At 40.5% G+C, this 19,547-nt stretch overlaps 1 protein-coding gene and 1 pseudogene across 1 annotated transcript in view; one reads left to right on the top strand and one right to left on the bottom strand.

Moving 5' to 3' along the window:
- Nucleotides 1–6,843: 6,843 nt before the first annotated feature.
- LOC105704620 (AP-1 complex subunit sigma-2-like) lies at nt 6,844–7,381 on the bottom strand (annotated as a pseudogene).
- Nucleotides 7,382–8,795: 1,414 nt separating this feature from the next.
- Nucleotides 8,796–19,547, top strand: part of LOC135269646 (ankyrin repeat domain-containing protein 36B-like) — a 32,603-nt gene continuing 21,851 nt past the window's right edge. Inside the window, exons 1-5 of the mRNA XM_064363784.1 lie at nt 8,796–9,058; nt 11,766–11,880; nt 12,048–12,221; nt 16,606–16,712; nt 17,961–18,098. Coding sequence (XP_064219854.1) covers nt 8,796–9,058; nt 11,766–11,880; nt 12,048–12,221; nt 16,606–16,712; nt 17,961–18,098 — 797 coding nt within the window. The remainder of the gene's footprint in view (nt 9,059–11,765; nt 11,881–12,047; nt 12,222–16,605; nt 16,713–17,960; nt 18,099–19,547) is intronic.

Here is a 19,547-nt window from a genome sequence, read left to right as displayed (position 1 = left end):
GGGTTCAGGCGATTCTCCTGCCTCAGCCTCCTGAGTAGCTGGGATTACAGGCACGCGCCACCATGCCCAGCTAATTTTTTGTGTTAGTAGAGACGGGGTTTCACCATGTTGACCAGGATGGTCTCGATCTCTTGACCTCGTGATCCACCCGCCTCGGCCTCCCAAAGTGCTGGGATTACAGGTTTGACCCTGAGTCTTCTGATCAGTGACCACTCACTGTCACTCAGGCTTTCTGTCCGCCTCCTTCTACCAGGGTCACTGTTCTCCAGAGTTGTCCTGTTTCCTTGTTCAGAGCTATTGGAGAGTTGATACTAGTCTGAGGCAATATAAATGCTTGACGTTGGGAGAGGATTGGTTAGAGATATTTTCAGAAATAGAATTGCCTGAGCTTGGTGAGAAAACAGATGTGACAGGAACAGAGTGCAGGGCATGGAAAACTCCAGATGATTTCGTGTTTTCTAGCAGCAGTGACTTGTTGAATGGCAACATATTACCTAAAAATTGCAAAGGAGAGAAGCATGACTGAAGGGAAAAACCAACGATTCCAGTTTGAAAACACTGAGTGTGAGATCCCAGCCTTACTCTAAGGTTCCTGAAATTGGGGTCCATGTGCTCCCCTGGGTTGGCCATGTATACAAGGCACACAGAAGTTACAGGACACGATTTGAGGCATGTTCTTACAGCTTCCATTTTACACTAAAGCCAGTGCTCAGATAATTTTTATATCACACATACCACTGATTCCTCAGCTCCCAGAACAGTACCTGGCATAGTAGGTAATCAATAGATATGTGTTGGTGGATGTGTCCAGGAGTTAGAAAATGGGAAAAGGGTCAGAGATGAAGACCCACACTGGGAAGATGGTAGCTGGCCTTGGTCTACCAGTCACCACCAGAAGACTGTGCTCTTCACAGTTGACTACCCATCTCTCTACCCAAGACCCCTACTGAATCTATTCTTTCTCTGAGTAATTGGCCAGCATAGCTGTTGCCTTTTGGTCACCATGACAAAATGTCAGTGGCTGTGGCAGCCACCATGGGAGACGTGGGTCAAGGCACTAGGATTGCCCCAGCCCTGGTTGAATGATCATCCCCAGGCATGATCTAAGAGGAGGCAGGGAAGTCTTGGGAGCACTGTGGGTCTTGGCTCTGCTGGGGATGCTTTGAGAGATAGAACACATCAGTGAAAGTGCAATAGAAATATGTGGGGATTTGAAATCTTGATGGAAAAATAGAAACTTGGGAACAATTTTATGGAAACATATGTCAAACCTGTGGGTAGGCCTGTGATGTGTGGTACAGGAATACATTTATTCAGTCCTCATTTTGCAGGTTTCTATTCTTCTGGCTCTCTCTTCCCTCTCACTGACTGTACTTGTTATTTGACTTAAAAAGACACTAGGTCCCTTGACCAGATTCTTCATTTTATCCTAATTTATCAGCCCCTCCCAGGTTCATTCCCATGTCTGTCATGGATCCACTAGCCATCAGTTTATCCACTTTCTCAAGTCTCCTTGTCCTTTCAGCTCACCCACAAGGCAAAGCTCCAAGCCTGGATTTGTATTACTTCCTGCCTTCTTCACTCCTGCACTTTGGCTTCTTTGGGGGAAACCAAAGTCAAGAGATTGATGCAGATTATCTCTAGTCTCATAGTGTCTGGACCACAGATTGCCTAACAACCTTTTCAAGTGTCACCAGTGGTCTCCATGTTCCATTTGGTTAAAGAGTATTCTAGACTCCTAACTCTCTTTCCTTGCTCTGGGCCCCTGTCCTTCCTATGGATCTCATCTACCACTACAGCTTTACCCATAAACACGAGCTGTCTTTGTCTATGCTGCAGGCAGCACAGGGGTGCACACCTCAGAGTGAATGTGAAATGGTTATGCATAAGACTCCAGGCTGCTGGCTGGGCGCTGTGGCTCATGCCTGTAATCCCAGAACTTTGGGAGGCTGAGGCAGGTGGATCATGAGGTCAGGAGTTCGAGATCAGCCTGGCCAAGATGTTGGCCTGACTCTACTAAAAATACAAAAATTAGCCAGACATGGTGGCATGTGCCTGTAATCCCAGCTATTTGGGAGGCTGAGGCAGGAGAATCGCTTGAACCAGGGAGGCAGAGGTTGCAGTGAGCCAAGATCTCGCCATTACATTCCAGCCTGGGGGACAGAGTAAGACTGTCTCAAAAAAAAAAAAAAAAAAAAAAAAAAAAGACTCCAGGCTGCTACAGCAAGGAGTGATGAGGCAATATCAAACATAATTAAGATAAAAATAAAAAATAGTAGCTAACACTAAGCTCTTACTAAGTCCCAGGCAGTGCTCCAAGGCTGTCACCTCAGTTAATCCTCATGACAACATCATGAAGTGGGTAAAAACAGATCCCTGTTTACTCATGCTTCTTTGCTAAGAGAACTCCAATTTAGTTCGCACCCATGGTGTGACTCATAATTGACCTGAATGCACCACTGTGTTCTGGCCTGCTTTGCTTTGCGAGATAGGCACGTCCTCAGCTGCTTGTCCAACAAGAGGTGGCCATGTGGCTGAGTTCTGAGCAATGGGAGGTCAGGGAAAGTTTTCTGGGATGCTTCTTTTTGCAGATGAAAAGACGGTGCCTCAAAAAGTGGAAGGCATTTGTCCTGTACCCCTTGACTTTGAAAGTGGTCAAATGGCCTGGGGCTGTGGGGGTCACCTTAGAAACGTGAAGTAACCAGCATGACCAGCATGAGACAAGCCAAAGGCTGAGGATGGTAAAGGAGGGGGAGCTGGGGTAGAGCCAGTGCCTCTAAGACATTGCGGAGCTGCCCTCCCACATCTGTACCTCCTATTTCCAGATTTCTCATTAGGAAAGAGAGTTACCCGTCTATACTGCAGGGCTTATGTTTAGTTCAATGTCCTGTTATTTGCAGTCAAACATTCTTAACTGAATCAGGTCATTATCACTATTAGTCCCCTTTTGTTGAAGAAACTAAGACTTGAAGAAGGTAAGTGACTTTGCCAAGGCTGGCCAGTGGGGAGGGAGTCTCACCTGAAACACACGCGGCCTGATTCCAGGGCCTGCTTTCTGGGTTCTGTCTCTGCCCACCAGGTTCCAGGTACTAAACTTTGGTGATGCAAATTTGGATGATGGGCAAAGGAAGACAGAACCAGACAGAGGGGAGTAACAAGGAGAGGACAAATTAAAAGAAGGCCACCATGTTGGCCAGACTGGTCTCAAACTCTTGACCTCAAGTGATCCACCTGCCTCGGGCTCCCAAAGTGTTGGCATTACAGGCATGAGCCACTGTGCCCAGTCCAACACCTGGGGCTTTTAGGATGGATGCCTTTTGTCCAGGTCCCAGGCTGCTTAAAACCTGGAAGCAGGCTGCCTAGCTTCTTGGGCCTCTGTCCTCTGGCCCCCACCCTCATCTCTAGAACCCTGTTTTTCAAACTCACAATGGGGTTCAAAAGGTAGGGAAAGGCAGCAGGCCTCTCTTGCCAAACTAGCTGTGTGGAGTAACAGGATTCTGGAAAGATAATATTGCAGGGGAGAGTTTTGACCTTAGTCTCTTCTCCCCTAATGTCAGGCTCCATCCTTACCTTGTGCTCTACCCCATTCTCGGGTTGATGGAGTCGGATGAACCCAGAGCTCCCACTAGTGGCAGGGAGTGGGCCACCAACATCTCCTGCCTTTTTTATTTGTTTCTTCCCTTCTACATACTGGACCAACAGCCAGGCTTATGGTATACCAGAAGTATCCCAAAATGCTGTCTCCACACTGGGGGGCATTTCTACAAATTGGAAATTTTCCACGGACTTGCAGGGAGCCATGGATACCTCCAGGCCTTAGGAACATCTTTTCGTTGTTGGCCCCCAAAGCCTCAGTTAGCAGGAGGGAAGTTTAAAGCTGGGTAGGAAGACTGGGTAGGTCTTGAGTGAGTAGCTTAGAAAAGCACTACAGCAAGGATTAAGAAAAGCATGTTCTTCTCTTCCTGTCCTCAGTGATGTTTCCTTAGTGTCAGAATGGTGAGATTGGGGGAGCCCAGCATGAAGGGGTAGGAGAGGCTGCTCAGCCTTCCTGGAGTGTAGGCTGCAGATCCATCCGGAGCCCAGGTGCAATGGGCCCCTGTGCTAGACCCCTCGAGGTCCAGTGCTAGACCCCTCGAGGTCCAGTGCAGGTCCTGGGAGAATTTTGCTCCCAACAGTTGTTGGGAGCAAAATCATTACAGTAAAAACAAATATGCTTGTCTGGCATATCTCTGCAAACCCATCATAGTAATAGCTGGATGAGTATAGAATCAGGCATTCAGGGTTTCTGGGTCAAGTTAATACTGCCTCATCACACCAAACTAATACAAATATATTGTGAATAATAATAGCTGAATAAATAATCTCATAATTAAAAGTAACAATGAAAAGCCAGGTTTACTGACCCTGATCCAGGGCCTTCATCATGACGTCTATGGGTTAGCAAGACTTTAGAATTCTGGTCTTATTTATCTTCTATGACAGAACATTTAAAACACAATGAAACAACCACTTGTGTTTTCTAGTTATGAAGACACTAAGCTGTTTGCTCATCTTCAGGGGAGATTCTAAAAGATTCTGACAGTTCTGCCCTTTTGCTAGAGAAATAAGTGACAGTCTTAAAAAGGTTAGTTGTGGGCTCAATTGTGTTACTCCAAAATTCATATGTTGAAGTCCTAACCCCCAATACCTCAGAATGTGACTGTATTTAGACATAGAGCCTTCCAAGATAATTAAGGTAAAATGTGGTCATGCTCTCATTAGCAGGCCCCAATCCAATATGGCTGATGCTCTTATAAAAAGAGACTGGGATTCAGATGTACACAGTGGGATGACCATGTGAACACACAGGGAGATGTCGACTATGATTCTTCTGCAAGTCAAGGAGAGAGGCCTCAGAATAAATCAATCCTGCCAACACCCTGAGCTCAGACTTCTAGCCCCAGAATTGCAAGGAAATAAATTTCTGTTGCTCAAGCCACTGAATCTGTGATACTTCATTATGGCAGTCCTAGAAAACAAGACAAGACATTATGGCGGTCCTAGAAAACAAATCCAGCCCTAGCAAACCGAGATGCCATCACCCACATTTCCTTTCTTTCCATTTTATTTTATTACAGTGACTTGCCTTTGACATCAAACAGCATATCATCTAGGGCTGAAACTACAAACTACCTCAGGCTTGGAGTGCACACGGTGTGGGCCAGTGTCAAGCATCACAATCTTCTCCACTAGAATTTGAAATACCCCAGGGACTCTGAATTTGCTGTAGTATTCCAGGGCACTGCAATTTGGGAACCTATGGCTCTTGAAGGAGAAAGACATAATGTGTGTGTGTGTTTTCTTTTTTGAAGGTTTTAAAAGCAGCATTTACTGATTGAAAATAAATGTGTAGATAAGCTCACAACAGCATAGAATCCATTATTTAATGAAGTGCATGAAGACTCCTTAGATCTTCCACCATGTATCTTGTGTGTGCTTATAACAACCACCGTATTCAAATGGAGGGGAATTTTCAATATTTTACTGAAAAAAATTAGAAATTCTTTCTTCAGCAGCTCTCCATAGTTTGACAAACTTTTGGAAAGAGATAAAAACACACGCCAGTATTTGTACGTCGAACGTTTATTACAACTAATTGGCGAAGTGATAAGACAGTGCTCACGTGGCCTGAATATTGGTCACAATCACAACAAAGCTTAATCCAGCCCAGCATATACAAGTGAAAGTATAAACCATGAAGACACGTTTAGAGATGTATAAGTACTTAGAAAAGTGACGCTGAACAATTATATAGCTTTAAAAAATATAGGGCCAACTAAGGCCATTTTACCTCATTCAACTCTCACTTTTTTATACGAAACATGTCTTTTTAAATTTTTATGAGACTTCTGTTAACTAGGCAGTGCCATGGAAAGAAAGGAAGCTGCTGTAAAATTTGCAGCACTTCTAAGTGGAGGGAAACAAATAGGGAAGCAAAATAAATTTGGCATTAACAAGCATCCCAGAAGGAACATTCATGCTTTAAACAATGGCTTTACACATAACACTGTGAAGAGAGCAACATGTTTTCTGTAAGATACTGTTATGAAGAATTCCTGGCAAATTAACATTCTCACTTTATTTTGGGCATCAAAAACAACTACGTATGTCATTATGACCACAAAAAAATTCATCTCAGGAATCAAATGTGCCTTGGCCTTAAAAATTATGTGCTTATTATTATGAAACAATCCTGTTTCTCATCCCAGATTCAGAATGCCTAAGAAATAATTTTTAGTGTAAAAGTATCATTCCAATTAAGTCATTAAAATAATTCTCTTTATTTTTGAAAATATTCCCTTTTATTTAAAGGTATGTAATTTCCAATAGGAGTCTTTGGAGTAAATTTGGTTTTTAAAGTTTCAACAAAGTTAAGTCTCCATTCATTTGATATGTGACATGTAATTCCCTTCATATATATATATATATATACCGAAATGCTGCACTAATCTTTGGTTTCATAAAACCAGGTTTCACATTATAATTTAAGTTTCCTTTGTCAAATACAGTAATTAGTAAATGTATTCTGCCTGATTTTACATGTATATGTGCCATTTTCTTATGAGCACATAATCAGATTAAGAGAAACTGACCTTTAAACTTTAAAATATCCAGAAAAGGTATCTTTTTCTGCTACCATTCTAATTCATATTTAAGTCCCTTATCACTTGATTAACTAAAGTTCCCTTTAAAAAAAATTATGTAGGCATGAATGAAGCAGCTTAGCAAAACAGTAACACTGACAAGACATCTGACAAAATAGTAACACTGACAAGACATCATCTTACACCATTAGCTAACATGGACATGAAGGGAGTGACCATCTACAGTGCGTGAAATGCCACAAGAAGTCGACAAGGGAGGAGAGTTATGTCAGTCCAATTTCTTTAAGAACACTACGTGGGGTTTCAGCTTCCTCCTGCAGTAGATCGGCCTGCTCAATTGCTTTAAGGACATTTTTCTTGGATGTTTCCTGAACTTCCCCTCCCAAAAGAAACTCATCCAAAATAAAATAAGCCTTCTCAAAATTAAAGATGATATCTAGTTCACAGACACTGTCAAAATACTTGTCAAGTAATTCCACATAGCGATGAATTATTTCCAGGGTAATTAGTTCATTGTCCTGATCCTCAATAGCACAGCAAAAATACAGGCTAGCATATCTTTTGTAAACAATCTTCAGATCTCACCACTCAAGGAGGCTGCACATTTTAGGTTTCCGTGCTAAAACGGTCTGAACAAGTTCTCTGGTGATCTTTTTCTTCTCTTTGTCTGATAGTGGGACATACCATTTTTGCAGTCAAAGCTTCCCCTGACGACTAAAAAGCAACATGAACTGCATGGCGGCTGCGGGCCACGGGCGCGGCGGAGCTTGGCCGGCGGCGGAGGCTAAGGGGAAGTCCCTGCGGCCTTGCTGAGGAAGAAAAGCCGTGGTGCTGTGGGGAGGGGACCCGGCTGGCGGAGCAGACATAATGTTTTTTATCTGATGCCATAGTTCCCAAACTGTAGTGCCCATGGCATCAGATTAAAAAAAAATTACATCTTTCTCTTTGAAGACCAGGGGTTTAGTGATTGATATGGGTTAATTTTTTTTTTTTTTTTTTTACATATCCATCCTTACTACTGGGTTCATTTGACAAATAATCTGCATCAGCATAGTATTACACTTGATGGCCAAGCCCCAGTCATAGAGGTAATACCACGCTCTGAATTACTGCTCTTCTATAAACCCCTTTTCTGCCAAATTATTTAGCAGTATTGTTCTCACTCTGGTTTCCATCACGCAACTTGGGTGTCGCGGTGGTAGTCAGACTGTAGCCCCAGTGGCACCACGAGGCTGAGAACCGGCGCTCAGTTTCATCTCCGTGGCTGCAGAGTGCCCAGCCCCAGATTCTGTGCCCGCAATTCAGGAGCAGCGGGCCAGAGCAGCGCAGTCTGCGGTGCCCTTGGACGTGGCCGGGCGCGGCTCTGGGAATCCATGTCAGCCCAAGGGCGCCGCAGCTGCAGCCGCCACGAGCACATGGACCAGCGGTCGCCGCGGATTGGGAATCCCCCACCAGGACCGCGTGGACCCCGGAGCCAGCTGGGCAGCGAGCGGCACGTCAGGCAGTCAGCAGCAGGTGCGCAGGGCCTGGACTTCAGCCCCTGGTGCAGGAGGCAAACACCCTCGGCCGGGTGGGCCGCACGCTCAGCGACCAGGAGCCCCGCCGGCCCGCGACGGAGCCCGAGCTGCAGCCGCCACCTGCAAGTGGGGTGCGGGCTGCAGCGGTGGCAACCCCGGATCCCGCCCTCCAGCCTAGCGCCCATCAGCACGGACCCCGGGACGACGCAGCACAAAGTCGGGCTGTGGCCTGGGCGGCTGCACCACGCGAAGGCCACTCAGCCCCATCTCTGGGCTGCAGAGGGCCCAGCGCAGGGGGGTCCGCGTGTCGGGAGCCGGTGGAGGAAAGTAAGGGGGCGCGGGCGACAGTCAGACGGGCCCTGGGGCAGCGAGGAGCCTCGCGCTCCAAGGAGCCCAGCCAGCCTGAGGCGCCTCTGCAGCAACCTCCGCCTGCACGTGGCCCGCTAGAGAGCCATTGTCACCATTTCTCCGCCTCGGGCCTGTGACGCGGGACGGCTGAGGTGCGCGCGCACGCTGGTCCTAACAGTTCTGTTGGGCGTTTCCGTGGAGACGCGGGAGGCACTGAGCGTCTGTGCGAAGGTCCGTGGCCTGAGCACGTTGTTGTTGCACTTTGGAGGCGGCGATCCCCGAAGACATGTCTGAAAGTAGAAACTTTAACTTCATCCACAACTTGCTGCTGAGGAACCGCCTACAGATTAGCGAGGACTGTTCAATCTGGCAGCGGACGAACCATCCCTTGCGGCACTTGTGGGGCGACGGCTTCTCGTGTGCCGAATATGACGTTAAACGACGGCATCTGAAAAAGATCCACAGAGCTGCCGTCTATGGTCAACTAGAGAAACTAGACACCATTCTAATAACAGAAAATTGTCTTGATAAGAAAGACAAGAAGAACAGGTAAGGGGGCTGGGAGCTGGGGCTGCGGGAGGAGGCCTTCGGATGTGGGCCAAGTGCCCCTTCCAGGCTGAGGGCTGCGGGGTGGATGGTCTGGGGCTCGGGGTATGGATTTGGGGGAGAGGGGGTGCCTGACAGGGGTGGGAATGAGTGGAGTGGGACCTGGGGAGTGGGGGTAAATTGAGTGGTGGGGTGGGGAGTGAGTTGGGGAATGGGAGTGGGGAGTAGGGGATGAGATGGGGGGTTGAATGGACTTAGATGGATGGAATGAAGGCTTGGGGGTAGGGGCAAGGACGGTGTGGGGTGGGGAGATGGGGTGAGGGTTCATTGGGGTAGAGGACTGGAGCTGGGGGTGAAGGGTGGAAGTGGATGGGTTGGGGGACAGGGATGTAGGGGTGAGGGTGGGGGCGAGTCCTCTCACCAAAGGGGCTGGACTTTCTTCCCTGGCCGGCTCAGCTGCACCTGGGATGTGGAAACCTTGGCAGGGGTGAGCACCCAGGCTCAAAGACTGTGTATATGTATAATCAAAAAAAAATTGGTTTGATTATACATATACACAGTCTATGGTGTTTGTAAGCCAAATATGTGTACAAAATATAACATTTTTTCTTTTCTGGCAGGTATATTGTGATTTTTTCTTGTTATGATGTATAAATGATGAACATGTATAAAACTTCTAGTAAATTTTTTTTATTAAGGAAATTATCCTTGGGAAGAGAAGAAATATAAATCTTGCACAGAACAAGATAATTCTCACTTTCTATTTTATTTTATTTTTATTTATTTGTTTATTTACTTACTTTGAGGTGGAGTCTTGCCCTGTCACCTAGCCTGGAGTGCAGTGGCATGATCTCAGCTCACTACAACCTCCACCTCCCAGGTTCAAGCAATTTTCCCAGCTCTGCCTCCTGAGTAGCTGGGATTATAGGTGTGCACCACCATGCCTGGCTAATTTTTGTATATTTTAGCAGAGACGGGGTTTCACCATGTTGGCCAGGCTGGTCTCAAACTCCTGACCTCAAGTGATTCCCCCCACCTTGGCCTCGCAGAGGGCTGGGATTACAGGGGTGAGCCATCGTGCCTGGCCTCATTTTTATTTTTGTTTATTGGTATCTTTTGTGAACTTTTAGCCTCTTCAGAGGTAGAGAGAATATTTTTATTTGTGCTCATTTATTATGCATAGATTTTAGTATATAAATGTTTTTATTATAGTTTTATTACATATATGCAAACAATTTTAAGTTCATTTACCAGTGTCCTCATGAAAATGAAAATGAGCAAATATAAATGATTATTACTATTCCATAACCACTGCTTTAATTTATAGTTTTCTTTCATAATAAACTCCCCAACTGTATGTGTGCATTCTTTCAATCCAGTTATTCATCAAACATAATCTGATACCTATTGTGTAGCAGACACATTCCACTGTCTCTCAGGACTGTTCAACTTCACGTTGAACAACTTCATGTTGAACAACTTCATGTTTACCTTCCCAGCCTGAGCAAGCTGAGAGATTTAAAATGGAAGTATTAGGACTGAATCCCAGCTGAATCTTTTATTCCTTTTTTTTTTTTTTTGAAAGAAAAGCACTTCTGAAGTTAGAAAATAGTAAAAGGTAACTAACTGCCTTTTCAAAAACTGTGACAGTCTTAACTATTAATCATTGCAAATACCTAATTTACATAACAGTCTATAAATCTAAGTATTGAAAAAAATGAGCCATACCTATTCATTTGAATCCTGAGTTTTCTTTGGGTTAATTTTTTTTTGTAAATTGAAGTAAGAATTACTTCGTTTTAAGAATTTGTTGTTTTGATTACATATCTAAGGTGTGTTAATTTGTTGTTTTTATTTTGGTCTTCTTTTTCCATAGTACTTTATTTAGGTGCTAATTACATGAGTAGAACTGCCTGTTCTATGTACTGTATCCCATTTAATGTAAGGCACTATGGATTGGGTGATACCACATTACTTTATATATCATTAAGAGAATGTTTAAAATGTTGCCAGTTATAATTGTAATAAATAATGAATTGTAAATGGTATTCCAGTTTCAGGAGATGTTAATATATAAGATAATAGTAGCTTATATAAGAGAATAATGAGAACATGAACATCTGAAAATGATTGAAATGCAGTGATACTTCTAATCTTTAATACGTACCTCAATGTAGTTATGATTGTATCATCTTACCTAAATAAAATGTCTTTGTAAGTAGTAATGTCTAAAAATTATTGAGCTGTCGTTTGTGTGAGGAACTGTTCTAAATGCCATACATAGATTCTCATGTAAGCATCACAGTGTTGTTCTGTGGGATAACTACTATTCTCTTATATATTTTCTTGATGAGGAAATTGAAGCAAAGAAAGGCTAAATTTTAGCTAAAATAAAGTAAAATTTATTAAAAAGAGCTTAAAGTAAAATTCAGGCCGCCAATTAAACTGAATCCAAAGGCCAAGCTTTTTGTGTTAAATAGCCTGCTCTTTTATTAATAGGGTGAGTATTAAGGGCTAACAAAGACTATACTTTCTTTACAAGAAAATTAAATATTTTTTTTGAAGACAGAGATATAGCATGCAAATTAAGTTCTGGGATACATGTGCAGGACATGCAGGCTTGTTACATAGGTATACACATGCAATGGTAGTTGGCTGCATCCATCACCCTGTCAATTACATTTTTTAAAAAGTCCTTTCATTCTCACAGGACTGCTCTACATTTGGCCTGTGCCACTGGCCAATATGAAGTGGTAAAACTCCTGGTGACCAACAATTGCCAGCTTAACCTTCTCGACAGTGAATGCAGGACACCTCTGATCAAGGTATATAGAAGCCAACTCTGAGCATGAGATGGATTTGGCTTAAGTACATAGAATAAAATGAATTTGTCTCATTGTAATACCACTATATAACTAGTTGGTAAACCCTGTGGAGTGTTTATTTTGATTTTCCAGTATTTACAATCTTTTTCTTGGTCTAATATTGACAGGCTATACAACTTAAGCAGGTGTTTCGTGCAACTATTCTGCTGGAAAAAGGCACCAATCCAAATATTACAGATTACTACGGCAGGACTGCTCTACACTACGCTGTGTACAATGAAGATACAGACATGATAGAAAGACTACTTTCACATGGTACAGATATTGAAAGAAGCAGCAAGGTATAGATCAACCAATGTTATTTTCAAACTACCTGAAATGCATTTATTTTAGCATATAAGGGTCATTTTTTCATATTTGGAATCTCAAATATTCCTTGAATGAAAATATTTTTAAATGCCTTAACTGTGTAAGATTTTACTTTAAATATTGGAACTTTTAAAGAAGCATTACAGGGTACAGCTTTCTTTCAGGCACTTATGGTAAATAATTATAACAAAAAATGAATTGCAATAAATTTGTAATTCATGGTAACTGAATTTGGGAAAGGTAATAGTTAAGTTTTTTTCCACTAAATTGCTCTTTTTTTCTGATTAGTGTAAAGTGACACAGGAAAGTAAAATTTGCCCTTGTAAATATGCTTTATTTTAAATTTCAAAGAAAATTAAAGCATTTCACAATAAATGTAAATCTTGCTGCTGTTGACAAGTAAGGTATGTGAAGGTGATTTCATTTGAAAGTGCACTTTGGGGGGCCAAGGTGGGCAGATCACGAGGTCAGGAGTTCGAGACCAGCCTGACCAACGTGGTGAAACCCCATCTCTACTAAAAATACAAAAATTAGCTGGGCGTGGTGGTGCATGCCTGTAATCCCAGCTACTCAGGAGGCTGAGGCAGGAGAATCACTTGAACCCAGGAGGCAGAGGTTATAATGAGCCAAGATAACGCTACTGCACTCCAGCCTGGGTGACAGAGCAAGACTCCGTCTCAAAAAAAAAAAAAAGTGATTCCCCTGTGGAAAGGCAGCTTAAGAGGGAAAAATGAAAAGGAGAGCAATCAGAAATACACAAGCTAATTTGGAAATTAGGTGATGAGGGAAAATACTGAGAAGAGGTTTTTTGTGTTGTTTTCAATTTATATGTTTAGACCAGTTTCTTACTTTGGGAAAGAGTTTGTAAGTTGTAAAATTGCCTATGGATCAATTTTGGTAGGACTCTGAGGAAACCAGATTGGCAGTGAATAGTGGGGATGAAGTGGGACACAGTTCAGCAAAGAGAAGAACACATAAATAATGGACATTATTCAATTCTGGCAGAAACAGCCACCTAGATAAGCATCTAAACTGTACTCTCAAGTTCAGAATGTCTTTATGGGCAGGTGAGAGATAAGGAGCTTATATATAGTAAAATCAAGTTGGATTTTGAGTTTACTATTCTCTTCTCTATCCCTACCCAGGAAAAGTAAATGGAGTTTTCAGTGAATGGCTCTATCTTTTGCTTTTTACTCTTTTTGGCCAAATCCCAAATGATAAAGGGGATTTGCTATGTGGATGAGAGATGAGACTGAAGTGATTATCAACTGCACTAGTTCAAAGCTAGAATTGTGCATGAGAGTAACCTGAGGAAATTAAAAGCAAATCTATAAGTCTAGAATATCCCCTGAAGATTTTAATATAGCAAATCTAATATAGCCTGGACATGTATGTTTTAAAATATTTCCTTGAAGCTGGGCATGGAAGTACATCTAGCTAGAGCAACAGAATAAGAACCTGTCTCTAACAACAAAAACAACAAGTTTCTTGAGATACTGATACACTACTAGTTAAGAACCACTGTATAGATAAGTATAATATAAATTCCCCTATCTCAAAAACTTAAGAAATCTCCAGAAGAGTTGGAGTTTGATAGGTGCTGCTTCCTTTAAATCTTTCCTTCCCAATAATATTAGCCTAACTTTTATCTGTCTCTACCTCTGTGGTTGGGAGGTTAAAAGGACTATTATTTGCAGTATCTATCAGCTTAAGACTAACATCTTTTCTTTGCCACCATCACTTATTCACTGCCATTCAGAGGGTTGTTAGAAATTTGCTATTGAGTAGTCTTTTAATAAGTAGAGACTGACTCAGGATTCTGAGTCTCTTTGTTATCATTCTGGTGATTAGGTCAATACATCATTATTAAAAGCAGGGTTCTCTCAATTACAATAGTAATAAATTCTAAACCTTTTTTTAAAGCTGAAGCTCTATTATGGACTGTTTCAGTATGTCAAGTACATAGAACAATGCATAATCAGGATAGCAGTTTTAAACACTGAAAACCATGAAGTTAGTAAGAATATGGAGAGGTATCCTTTTAATGATTTAGTTTCAGTAGTCCTATAAACTAATTATCCATTTGGTGAACAGTCTGGGTTTTTTTGTTTTTGTGGTAGAAGGAGTCTCACTCTGTCTCGCCCAGGCTGGAGTGCAAGTGGCATGATCTCAGCTCACTGCACCCTCTGCTTCCCCAGGTTCAAGCAATTCTCTGCCTCAGCCTCCCAAGTAGCTGGGATTTTAGGCATCCACCACCATGCCTGGCTAATTTTTGTATTTTTAGTAGAGATGGGGTTTCACTGTGTTGCCCAGGCTGGTCTCGAACTCCTGATCTCATGATCCACCCGCCTTGGCCTCTCAAAGTGCTGGGATTATAGGCGTGAGCCATCACACCTGGCTAATCTGGGAAAAGTAAACATAAATTATAGATGAATGAATGTTGTAAAAGTGCTTGAAGTGGGTACTATGACTCTTAATAATAATTTTTATTGCATTTTTGAGCCTGTTTTAGAAAAAAAAAATCTGAAACAAAAGAAAAGAAGTATTTTGCATGAAAATACTTGCTTTATGCACAACCGCTTAGAGACATATCCATAGCAAATATAAAAATACAAGATCTATAGTCTAAATGTGGCCCATAGACGTGTTTGGTTTGCCTCTATAAATTGTGTCAACATGTAAGGTTTGGGAGACTGTACACAGATCTGGATTCCAGGCTTCTTTTAAAGGATCTAGTCTGGTGTCCCTTGAGCCCATCTCACTGTTAAGGATGCTGTCCAGAGGTTGCCCCTTTCTATGAGGCATGTGGTCTTCATTTTGCTACTGTGCCTACTTAGGTACTTCACTTCCTTGGGTCATCTCCCTTGCCTCTGTAAGGATGATTTTACAAGCCCTGTTTTATAGTATATTTTAGTAAATATTTCAAGGTTTTCAAGATATTTTATATTTATTCAAATATGTAGTCTATATTTTATATAAATTCTTTAGTAATGGGGTTGAACTTTTGAATTTAGACAGTGTTTTATAAACTATTTTTCTTTATATATACTATAAAGAATCATCTTCCCATTAGAATGCAGGTAAGCTTTTTCAGGTTTATCAGTTGGTATAGTTGCATAGGTTATGCATATTGCCAACAATATTATATCTTTCTCTTCAGCATTGTCTCCTAAAAATGCAGGTAATTTAGTGGCTTTTATTATGCTATAAATAATTCATATAGGTAATTATTAGAGCTTTAATTGATTAGCCATTGTATTTTTATTTCTGATTTATATTTTATCTAAAATAAAAATATTTTAAGTAACAATATGAAAACTAGAATACAAATAAATTTTAAAACGAGTTATGTACCGGGGCCCTAAGATTATAATTACATAATTATTTGCACCAGGGTCCTAATATTGTAGTTGAGAATAACATTTCATATAGAGCTTTCTCACAGCTAAGATAAAAATGCTACTAGAGAAAACCCATGGACTATTTAATAATAAGGAGTGAAAGTTTATTTGAAGCCTATCTCCTTTAATTCAGAGCCCAGCTCTCTGAATTAAAAAGAGATAGGCTTCAAATGAACTGTCAATCATGTCAGAATCTCAGATGACAATATCAGGTGCTCCCCAGGAGATTCTGACACCGTTGATAGAAACAAGCAAATGTGTATCACCCAGAGGAAACCTCCACCTTTACTGGTAAGCTCTCACAACTGTATCCCTGAAACTCTAATTCCTCAAATGTTAATGTTCTACATGAAAAGTATTGACAAATAGGGATTAGGTGAAGTTCAAAAGATTTCTCAAATACTAGTTACATACGGCACAGTTTTGTAACATTTTTCAAACTTGGGTGATCATGGAGTCTTTCGTTTGGAGTCTTTCTTCAACTTCTGGTAAAGTAAATATTCTTTGGAATATATTAATAGTTTAAGAAACACTGCTCATAGATAATAATTTAGATCATTAATAAAAATACCTGAAACATTTATTACTGTGTCTTAGGACATAGAGAAAAAAATACAGCTCTTGCTCTGAAGAAGCTCTTGGTTCAGGTGGGAATCAATAAAATCCTTACAAAATACCATGCTAAATGCGGTGACAGAAGCAAAGATTCCTGGAACTGGTAGATGTTTGAAATGAGTTTTGGAGATGACCAGAGTTCTTACAGTGAGGCAGAGAAGAGTTGTTTCCAGGGGAAGGAGCAGCACATAGAAAAGCACCGAGGAGTGAAAAGAAAGAGACACCTCTTATGTTATTTCAATTGTATATATTTAAACTCATAGGATCTTGTATAAGGTTTTCAATTCAGTTGATAAATATGTGATTTTGTGAATTATAAATTGTTGCTGTTGTTTTACAGGAAGAACCTCCACCACTTTTACTTGCTGTGAGTCAAGGAAAACTGAAGATGGTGGAATTTTTATTAAAGAAAAATGCAAATATAAATGCACTTGATTCCCTTAAAAGGTACAGACCTTAGTTCTTGTTGCATTGTTTTAAAACCTGAGTGTCATTTTAGAGTGACGGCAGTCACTCAAGTCAGAAATAGTACATTAATAAGAAGACTAACTTTTAATTATTGGGATATAGTGAGAAATATCAACACAGATTATAATTTAGGTAGAAAAACAATTATTTGGATGAATAACATAAAGAAGAGTGTTGGTAGGATTTGTCTCTATATATAGACATACACATAGAAGGCTTCTATATATAGAAGTCTCTGTATATTGACAGATGTTTGTTATTTGTAATATGATGTGTTATTTATAATGTAATAATGTGATGTTTTTGATTGTATGATTTTATGTTAGCTAAAGGAGTTTCATGTTTTTCATTTCTACTGTGTTTTGATGTTGTTTTTAATTGATATGGGGAGAGGGAGAAAAGATAGCTTTAAATGAGTAAAACTTTAATGAAGACAAGCTTTAGGTTCACACAGGACTGGGTTTAATCCCAAGCTTTCCCACTTGCTAGATGTGTGACCTTGGGAATATTACTTATCACCAAGTATGTTTTCTTATGTGAAAAGAAGGATAATATATTCTTCAAGGGTGATTGTGTATAAGTCATTATATATATATAACGTTAGAATGTCCAGCTAACACAGCAAGGTGCTGGTGTTTTGGAAACAATGGCTAAGCATGTAAGTATGTGCTCATATATATATATATGTGTGTGTGTGTGTGTGTGTGTGTGTGTGTGTATGGTTACACACAACCACCCTTAAAGGATATATTATCTTCCACATATATATGTGACATTTAATTAAATGCCTAGCACATGCTTATCAGTGTCATTAACTGAAGCTAAGGCTTTATTGTTTTAAGCCTACAGATAGCTCTTATCTGACCCCTTAGTTGATTTTGCATTATAATATATCAGACTAGGGAAGAAATGAATAATTCTTCACTTAAAATTGCCTACTTTAGATAGGTGGCCAGAGCACAGTTTCTTGCCCATCAAAGGACTTTAAGTCAACAACTTTAACTGTGTCATACCACAGTGGGACAAGAGGCTTCCTTTTTGTTCATTGCTTTTAACCTTTGTGATAATTTACAAAGATAAACCCTTGAGCACCCAAGATGCTTGTTTATTAGTACATGTAATTGTGTTAATTCTACATGGACAAGCAAGATATTAAGTTAATAAAGTATATACATTTAGCTTTTAAAAACATTATTAAAGTTCTTAATTATCTCTCTGTTATTTTAGATCAGCCCTCACACTTGCTGTTCGTCTTGAAAAAAGAGATATAGTCATTCTTCTTCTGCAGCACAATATTGATGTGTTTTCTCAAGATGTATATGGGGAGACCACAGAAAATTATGCTGCTGCTACTAAAAATGAAATGTAAGTCTTTACATAAAAAGGCTAGTGAACACTAAATTGAAGTTTAAAATAATTGTAACAATTGCATCTTATGTATCAGGTGAGATTTCATAGTTTGGTTCAGGTAGTTTTCAAGTGGCAAATTTTTAAGTTTTCAAGAGTTATGGAACTTCATCAGCCAGAAATCAAAAAAAAATAAGTAGCAGTAGGTACAGGATTCTTGATATTGAAACTTTTAAGACTTTTCTCATTAGGGATTCCAATGTTCTTTTTATTTCAAGTATAACCCCTATGCATAGGATAAAGTAGTTTCACATCTTTGATTTTTCTAATTAGTTATTTGGATCTTGAAATGTCCAGTTTATCAAAAAAACCTTGTGCTGTTTACTGGGGACCATCGACTATAGCCTGATCCTTGAATTTTTCAAGAACCTAAGGGGTTCCCTAAGTTCAAGGAAGACAAATAGTTTCTATAAGTCAGAAAGGGAGGGGGAAAGGACATGTTAATCATTGTTTTGTTTTCATTGATTCTGTTGCTGCTTTCTTGCCATTGAAAGTGCTCCTACAGTCTGGTAATGATTAACCTTTGCCACCCAGGTTGCCCCGATGCCCTTTCTGTTTGAGATCGCTTAATCTTCACAGTGATCCATTAAAAAACTTCAAAGTTACAACTGTTTTTTAGTTCACATGCATATACTTATATGTTCAGCCATTGTTTCCAAAACACCAGAACCTTGCTCTGTTAGCTGGAATTCTAACTTTATGAATACACATAGTGAGCAAATTGACACTTTCACCCACACTCAAAACCTGATGTAGAGCCCACATTTTAAGCTGGACTTCAAGACCTTCGTGGTGAGTTATTTTTTGAGTCCCTTGGTTTTTTTGTTGTTTTCTTTTTCTCTTTAAAGCAAATATTAGTTGGGATAGTTCTAAACTGTCAGAGATATTCAAATAATGTTGTAGAAAGAAATTACAGGTTTTTTTTATTGCTACCAGATATGTACCCTGAGACTTTTAAAATAAACAGTGTAAGAGTTTTTCTCAGGTAGTGGAAGCTTCTATGCCATCCTTCCTTAGAGCAGTAGGCATCAACTTGTGGTTGGCCCCTCAAGTGGTCTGTTTTCTATAATAAAGAAGATCTCTCAAGCTGCTTGCATCACTATCTCAAGTTTTTAAAATATTTGTAAATTCTGCTTTATAGGAAGTCATTCATCAGAATTATCTGAGTCTCAAGTTGGTTAGTTAGATTTAACAGAACTAAGTCTCATCCATGGCTCATCAGCATTTATATGTAAAAGGTTTTGTGCTTGCTTTGGCAGCACAAATACTAAAATTGGAACAATACAAAGAAAATTAGCATGGCGAAGCATTTCATATTTTGCAGTCACAGGAAGGTCATTTGGCTGCTGGCCAGCTAAGTAATAGTTTGAATCAAAACAAAATGGATGGCACCTTATATTAGAATTG

This window comes from Aotus nancymaae, unplaced genomic scaffold (genome assembly GCF_030222135.1).
Source record: "Aotus nancymaae isolate 86718 unplaced genomic scaffold, 86718_ANA_hifiasm-v0.15.2.pri h1tg000057l, whole genome shotgun sequence".
Lineage (NCBI taxonomy): Eukaryota > Metazoa > Chordata > Mammalia > Primates > Aotidae > Aotus > Aotus nancymaae.
Note: the sequence above shows the minus strand (reverse complement) of the source record. Positions and strands in the feature narration are given on the sequence as shown.